The sequence below is a fragment of the Penaeus monodon genome, chromosome 41 (assembly GCF_015228065.2).
Source record: "Penaeus monodon isolate SGIC_2016 chromosome 41, NSTDA_Pmon_1, whole genome shotgun sequence".
Taxonomy (NCBI): Eukaryota; Metazoa; Arthropoda; class Malacostraca; order Decapoda; family Penaeidae; genus Penaeus; species Penaeus monodon.
Window position 1 is genome coordinate 19,757,545 of NC_051426.1, and position 8,869 is coordinate 19,766,413.

The window sequence follows — 8,869 nt, forward strand, 5'->3', positions numbered from 1 at the left end:
CCTAACCCACTGGAGGGGTTGTGACAGGTTGGGACTTTCTACATGCATAGAACAGGTACAAATTTCCAATGAAATCCTGCTTCACTACAGTCTATCTGAATGTGTATGGGAGGGTGGAAAGCCAGTGGCATCTCACACATAGGCTTAGTAACCTCTTAGGATGCTAGTTACACATGAACATTCAGAAGGAGTGAACACTTATCTCGGAGCTCCTATATTTCATCCTGATTCTGATAAAAATAAACCTTATTCCAATGATATAGTCATTCTGAGGACCCTACCAGTAAAGTCTGATATAAACAAAGTGGCAAATATAGAATTTTCTCATGGGGCTGTCTTAATGGCTGACTGAAGTTATATATTTATAAATGAAATATTTTGATGAATTTTTAAATATTTTACCTCTTTATGATAGAGACTAGGACATATGAGATTCATTTAGTGAGAAAATAAGTCAGTAACATATATTTCTGATTCTGATCATTTCTCATTTCAATATTTATTCTATTTCTTTAAATCCACAAAAATCTTAAATTAACCCTTTGCCGATGGGTGGCATGTAAATGGTAGTCATGTACATGGCATGTACATGATAGTCCTGCCATGCCATGGCATGGCAGGACTATCTGCCGGGGGCATGTATTTACATACCATGGTGTATGTATGGACATGCCATGAGTTTTTTTTTTGTTACAATCACGGCAAAAGATTACTTTTCTGCCACTGAAAGTGTGATTAAGTCGTTTTTAACATTTTCTCATTTTTACTATGAAAAAAAAATAAAAATAAATAAAAATACAACAAACCGACGATTTCAACTCCATGATGCCACACACTGCTTATTTTATTCAGACTATAGACTGAATAATGATCAACTATGGAGTCTATATAACAACAAAAATATCCTTTAGTCTCGATTTATCAGGAAATATGGCAAGTAGAGACTTTAAAAAATAATGAAAACTGAAAATACAACATATCCTCGTAGTATTACGAAGAAACAGCATGGGATGCTGGTATTTGGCATGAGTGGTCGTGCATGCTAGGGCGACGATATAAGCCCCCGGCAGCAAGGCCCGGGCCACTATGAATACTACCCGTCGGGAAAGGGTTAATTAAATTCAAATGAAAATTCCTCAGATTATTGTTTTTAACAAGCAGCTAAGCACCTTTGTTTAGATATTGTGAGTAGGGTACAGTAGTTAAAAGTAATAAGAGAAGAACTGAGAAAACACTTGATTTTACAATATTGGACATACATAATAAAAAGAAACACTAACATGTCTTCGGATGTGTGAAAATATCAAAATACTTTGCATGGGGCAGTAAGAATCCCAAATGACTATTCAGACAAAAAATTAAAATGATTAGTTAAGTATTAATGTTTTGCGACACATACATACATGTGTACGTATACATATGCACTTAAGTATATGTACGTCATTCTGGCTTGCAAAAAATGTAAGCAACGTAGATACCTATTTACCTATAAAGTTTCAACATAATACTTTTTATAGTTTAGTTAAAAGACCCCAGGTGTTGCATACCCTCTTAAAGCACAATGGGAAACTCTCGTCAACAATCTTTACAAGGAAAAGGCTTCAACAGTTCTTTCCATAAACTTTCTAATCCTTATACTGCAAAGCAAAGCAGATGGTCCAATATCAGTCTGTCTAATAACTATCCTAAATAAAGCCATACTATCCCTATATAACTCTCCAGAAAGAATGGACCACTGGACCACTGACCTTAAATCAGTTATAAGGGATTATATTATTTCTTGCCATAATAAGCCCTTTCAGGGTTTTTTTTATGTTAACAACAGCATCTACAGAACACACTTTAGAGTACTTTTAAACACTAGCAATGCTAATTGATCATGAACAGATAATATTCTGTTTGTCTCCACCTCAAAACACTATTTAAAAAAAAATGTTTTTTTTTCAATTATCAATTAATGAATGTTTAGGCAGCACTGATTAAGATATGTTATATGCTAAGAACAGAAAGTAAGATATGTTTTTAAACATCCATAGTACTGAATATAAATTGTATAATCAGGAGGAGAAAATTTTGAAATATAAATTCAAAACATGCCAATCTGGGACATCAAATAAGAATTTTTGGGGGGTGCATTCTTGCAACAACAAAGTAAACAACAGTGACTTAGCATGCAGGCCTTTTAGTAGTCAAGGGATTGAACTTTTTAGAATGTAACAAACCTCTGCGGTCACATGATACAAACCAACTTTACAATATTACTCTTCCAACCCCACCGGCTTACTTGTTATGATCACATAATTTAAGATATAAATGGGGAAATCTTTGGGGATATCTAAGGAATCTGGATAACTGTTTATGCTATTTGCAGCTGACTTCTACCTGCAATGAGATTTTTTTCTTCTTCTTTTTCTAGTAGTACAAAAAAGAAAATGTATTAAGAATTCCATTCCTATGACAAAGTTACTTTCTAGAATATTTTTTCATGCTAATACTAATTTCTCTATCAAAGTTGTTACTTTCTGTAATTTATGTAATTTCTTTTATACATTATCTTCTTTTGCAGAATTGGAACAAGATTCTGAAAATACTACTTTTACAAATACCTATAAAATGACTAGCCAACATTTATCTTGAAAGTATAAAGATTGTTTCTAGAGAGGTGAGTGTTTTTTTAGAACATCCAAGCCAATAATAGTAACAAAACTGTTTAAAGACTTTCTTAACAATGACCCAATTACCACCATACTCATCTGATAAACTGATCTGCATATAAAAATTCCTTGTAATGACTGGAAATACTTTAGAATTGATTATCTAAAAAATAAATCAATGAAATTGATTTTAAAACTGTGCATGTCTGTCACTGAAAGACACTGCTTATGATAAACATGGGTCTGGGGACTTTCTCACCTCTCAGCCAAGAGAGCCTTCAGTTGCTCAGCTAAACTCTGCTGTTGAGGTGTGCGGTTGGCTAAGTGCGAGGCCAAGCTAGACGACTCAGAAATCTCGGCTCTGTTGACCGGCAGGACTCGGGCAACAGGTGGGGGATGCCGGTATGGAATCTCAGGTCGTGACTCTGACTGGGTGTCGTGGTGGGGCTGGCAGTCCATCCCCACACCAAGGGGTCGCATTGGCAAGCTAGAGGGGGGATCAGGCAGGACATGGGAGGGCGCTAAGGGCTGGCGGCCAGAGCTGAACTGGCCTGGTGGGTGCTGGTACGGAGGGGGACTACCTAGGTGACTATAAGGGGGAGGTGGTGGGGGAGTTTTGGTGGATTTCACCATACTAGAGGGTGGCAGGATGCTCTGGGGAGGAGGTAAAGGAGACTCCAGGATATCAGCTGACCTCCGGATCCCTACGTCCTGCTGAAGTTCCTGCATAGCCTCCGTTGCCACATGCTTCTGGGATTCTGGCAGATCATCATCCAGGCTGCTGTCATCCAGGCTGTGGTCCTGTTAGATTAACTTACTCAGTATGTTCATTTTGATTCTGGGGTGCATACATTTTCTCTGTAGTAGGGAACACCTTCTAACTTAACAAACATATACCATGCCACCATAAAATCCGCCAAGCTGTTATCAAAACTGTAAATCTTTTCATTGATTTCAACCCTTTCATAATAGCTAAGAGCATTTAAAAAAAAGAAGTCAGTCTCCTTCCCATCAAAATACATGGATATAAAAAAATGTAGGAGAGGTGAAGTTACTTACTTGACTCCCAGCACTACTCATACTAGTGGTCTTTTTCAGGGAGGGAAGGTGACGGTTGGCCAGACCACCCCTCGCCGCTAGCTCTCCCTTTGCTCTGCTTGCTGACACATCCAGCAGCTCATGGGGCGGAACTGCCTCATCTAACTCCTCCTTCACTGGCATCTGTGGAATCAATTGCCAAGAGTTAGTTGGTGGAGAAGGAATCGGGATATTCACCTTGGTTACTAACATTTTATGTACAAGCTTTGTTAATTATCTAACATTAGTGAAATATCTTGAGAACAGAACACGATATATTCAACTAATAATCTCATAACTCCAATCTGTTCTTTATATACAAAGCTGATCATATTTAACTCTGATATTTTACAACTATTCCTGACTATACCTACAGGCCTCATCAGTCAAATTCTTCCTTTAGCTATCAAGGGAATCATGCACAGGGATAAACTGATGGTAAAATATTTGTAAATACATACCATAACCCCACTCAAACATAAGTGTAGATGTATGGAAAAAATATTTACATTATCACCACTTTTCTTCCACAGCACTTTTCTTTCTTCTTTACAAAAACGTATGTCCTGTTATCACACAACAAAAAATCTATATTTACAAGTATAAAATATGGAGAGTAATGTAAAGATGAAAGATAAACACCAATGTATTTTTCAGGGGCACAGAACCCTTTTATAAGTGAATTATTACTAGAATTAAATATCATAAAAGCACAAAATACTCCTATAATAGATGATTACAAATTACTACTTAGTAATTGCGAATCATTCTTCAGAGAAAACTCACGCACAATCATTACATTCAGCACAAACACACAACTTTTACATCATCAACATTCTCATGCCCAGATGCAAGTTAAACATGCTCACAAGCTCTCATGCATTTCCACACAACTACATTCATGTATACACACATGCACTCACATGCACGCATGCACGCACACACATGCGCAAACACACACACACACAGATACACACACACACACACACGCACACGCACACGCACACGCACGCACGCACACACATGCACACAAATAAACACACATGCACACAAACAAACACACACACACACACACACACACACACAAAGGTGCACAGGCAGACGTAGACACACACACAAGCATGCATCAAACATACACATACAATTTTTTTTTAATGAATAAATTAAAAAAATAGACAAAACAAGAAAAAGGTTTACAGCCATAAAACAAAGATGCAAAACAGTGCCATGATTTAGAGTTAATCTCTTATAAAAATGAACAGCAAAAAAAAATACTAAGTATCCACTATAAAGAACCATGAGATGATAGAAAGTGGGAGAGGGAAGAGGAAGAAAAAGCAGAAAAAAATCAACCTTATCATGAAGGCCAAACAAAGTCTTATCCTCCATCCCTCACACACCAAACCCCACCCACCTTGCGCTCTACAGTGTTGGCTTTGTCGCCCTCTGAGTTGCCGGTGTCAGAAGTTTCCGTGTCCGATATCTCCGGGTCGAGTGTGCAGAGACTGGGCTTGCGGGGAGGCTGCTAGACAGGCAAGGAGGGGGTTGCGAGCATATGAGCAGTGCAGGTGGACATGGCCATAATAACAGCAGGATCGGCAATGGTACAGTAATATGCGTATTTGGACTGTATGCTGATTATGCAATATGCTGTTTGTGCAAGGCAGGTTTGTCATTGAGTGCATATATGGATTTTATTTATAAGGCTTTTCAATTAGTAAAATAAAATTTATAAACAAAAAATTAATAAATAAATAAAAAAGGGGGGGTGTTTGGGGAAATGGATCAGTATTGTTTCTATCCTTCATTTCTCAAATGTATTTAGTTATTACTTTCCAAAATTATATATTAAAGCAGAAAAGAGAACCACTGACAAATAAACAAGACAGGTTTACAAAAGGGTACAATTTTTATATTTACCAATTCAGTCATTAGGCAAATTACAAATGAAACAAAATAACCACCAAAGTTTAAAGTAGAACATTCCATCCTCTTCATCAGCATCACAGGACAAACTGCAGGATGGTTTTAGAATAAGCATGGGGGTTGTCTTAGAAAACTTATCACATAAAAAACAAAAAGGGGTGGTGATATGTGATAAGATGGCACTAAAGACATTTTGTGCTACACTTAAGTTGCAAATTTGCCATCAAGATAACTATCATCCTTCTATAAAAAAAAAAAAAAGCAGGATACTGTCCAAGCATGCATATACAAATTCATTAACCAGAGTGTTCCTGAACATGTAGCCTCTGCCTAGTGTGAAACAGAAAATACTACAATCTGACAGATTCTTTGTACTGGCTTATACATTTAAGACGAGATTCAACTCTATGAGAGCTGAATCCAAATAAAAATATTGGCTGGTCATGTGTTTTTTGTTTGTCTGTTTTCTGCCATTTTTCAACATTTCCTATACAAATTTGTATATCTTTAGATATATATACATACCTACAAAAAAATTATAATGGAAGATATTCTTTTTGTCTGGACACAAGGATTTGGTTAATATACATGTGGCAATAATTACTTATATTATTTAGTTAATACACATGTAAGACCATTATCAAATATGAAAAATGGAACTTCCATCCACTATTCAAAATTCAAACATCCATATAAAAATAGAAAAATATCTAGTCTATGATAAACAGGCAAATTTATCAGGGGTGTCACATCACTATTAAAATATGTAATGGAACACATAAAAATACAACAATAATTTTGAAGGGAGGATGACAAACAACATCCATTAAACACAAAATTGTGAACACTAATGGTAGTGTCCAGTAGTAATGAGGGGGGAGGGGGTTGGCTACTCTAATGGCTGTACAGAGGACTACCACGTTCAGGATGGGGTCCAAGGTTCAGTGCATGCTGACGCAGAAAACATAACTACATCAAACAACATCAGCATTCCGCATTCAGGTATCTACGCTATAACACACTTATTTAATTTTATTTATTTTTCTTTAATCTCTCTCTTTCTCTCTCTATAAGAGTTCTAGGAAATATTTAAAAAAAAGAACAAACAGGTGATATGAAGGTCTGTTGTAATTTGATATCATAGAACATTCTTAAAAAGACAAAAGCTTGAGAGCGTTTATTCAACTAGATTCCGCTTTTGGCGAGTGCTGAGCATTACTAGCTTTTGCCTCTATAATACCAAATCACTCTGTATGAAGAGAAAGACACAGATCAATCAAAATACAATCTACAACAGAATATAGCTGCTCCATGCATCACATCTAAAATATATAAATTGAGTGGTAAATCATTATAAATAAAAAATAAGACTTCCCAAATGGAAAGAAAATTATTATATAAAAAGAAAAAGGTAAGTGAACGAGAATAACACATGTGCAAATCTACACGAGATGAGTGCAAAAAGTGTGTAATGAATATCTATCTAAAGTCTTATTAGTTGTCACATCACACAATAGCCTCAGCTCCATTAAAGCACAAATTGCATGTCTCTAACTATAATAAAAAAATTTAATCATATACAGTATATCACTGGTAAGGAACTCTCTTGAAAATTATACAAAATGTTCACACTGATCTATTACTTTCATGTCATGTAATGCTTCAATTTTTACTGAGACCAAAGTGTGGGAAATATGAATAGTGCAGCCAGCCCCATTCCACAGTGCTTTTTTCACATAAGGGAAGACAAATAGAGCTACCATGCCTGGCCAACATCTGGTGAACCTCATAAAATCAACCACTTTGGAAGAAAAAATAAAAATAAAAAATAAATAAATAAACAATTACTACTACTAAAAATACATGAAAAAATACAGAGAAATGAAAACTATCCTGTAATTTTCGCTTAAATTTTGTTAATCATTTATTAAACTCGTCATCTACTAAGTCACCTGTTTAAACTTAGATCCTTAAATGTAGAGAATGGTTCAAATGAAGGCCAGGCTTACAAACAAAAAAATTATACCACCAGACATCCTGCAACTTCCTGTTCGCAGCTGAACGATGTATGATACTTCTCTCAAGATTTCCACAGCTTTAAACTTAATCTAGACAACAATGCCAACCAAATACTCTGCCCTTGACTATATACACACCTAATATTCATGTACTGAGCATATATATAAATAGTTTAAATAAATAGCTACCTAAATATATTTCCCAGACCCAGTATTTTCATTTAAGAGAGTCTATTTACTCTACAGCAACAGTTCCCAATGTTAATCCATTCTCTCAACAAAATTATGTATATCAGTAAAACATGTAGTGTATCTTTCAAAATTGGTTTGTATATACAAGATTCTTTTAATACCATCCTTATCTATACTTACACACACACACATACATACACATGTATAAATAACAAGAAATCAGATATATCAGTAAGTAGATTTTTTTCATGGATTGAGTTTAAGTAATTCAAGACAGGGTGGGTAGTGGTACATCTTACATGTTACATCACTAGGTAACTCAATAACAGTGGGAACCGTTACTCTACTGTATAACTAAAACTATAATATTCCTTTAAGATTATAATCAGTGGCTTACCTTGGCAGATTGTGCACTCTGCTGTAATTGCCAATAAGCAGGCTGTGTATTTGCATCAGCAGGAACCTGTACTGGAAGACCTGCTGTTTTCTGTGCATTTGTTAATTCTGCTTCTAAACTAATAACCTGCAAAGCAGAGTTTGTTTAAAAAAAATGAAAAGTAACATAGACAAGTTTATTTGTTAACAACTGAAAAAAAGGAATTTAAAGTTTCCTTGAAGTATTGATTAAACAATGTGAATTTGGTATTTCCTTTTACAAATACAAATCATGCATATGCATATATATATATATATATATATATATATATATATATAATATATATATATATATATTATATATATACATAATATATAATATACATAATATATATAATACATATACATATATTATATATAATACTATAATATATATATACATACATATATATACATATATATATATACATATATTATATATATATACATATATATATATATATACATATAATATATAATACTATATATATACATAATATATACTATATAATATAAATATATATATCATTATATTCATATATATAATATACAATATATATATATATATATATAATAAATATTAATAAT

General features: G+C 34.5%; 1 protein-coding gene across 1 annotated transcript in view; it reads right to left on the reverse strand.

The window, feature by feature from the left end:
* LOC119598598 overlaps positions 1-8,869 on the reverse strand; it is a gene marked incomplete in the record, with an annotated part of 43,650 nt that overhangs the window by 9,695 nt on the left and 25,086 nt on the right. The window contains 4 exon segments of the mRNA XM_037948265.1: positions 2,914-3,455; positions 3,714-3,875; positions 5,146-5,256; positions 8,265-8,390. Coding sequence (XP_037804193.1) covers positions 2,914-3,455; positions 3,714-3,875; positions 5,146-5,256; positions 8,265-8,390 — 941 coding nt within the window.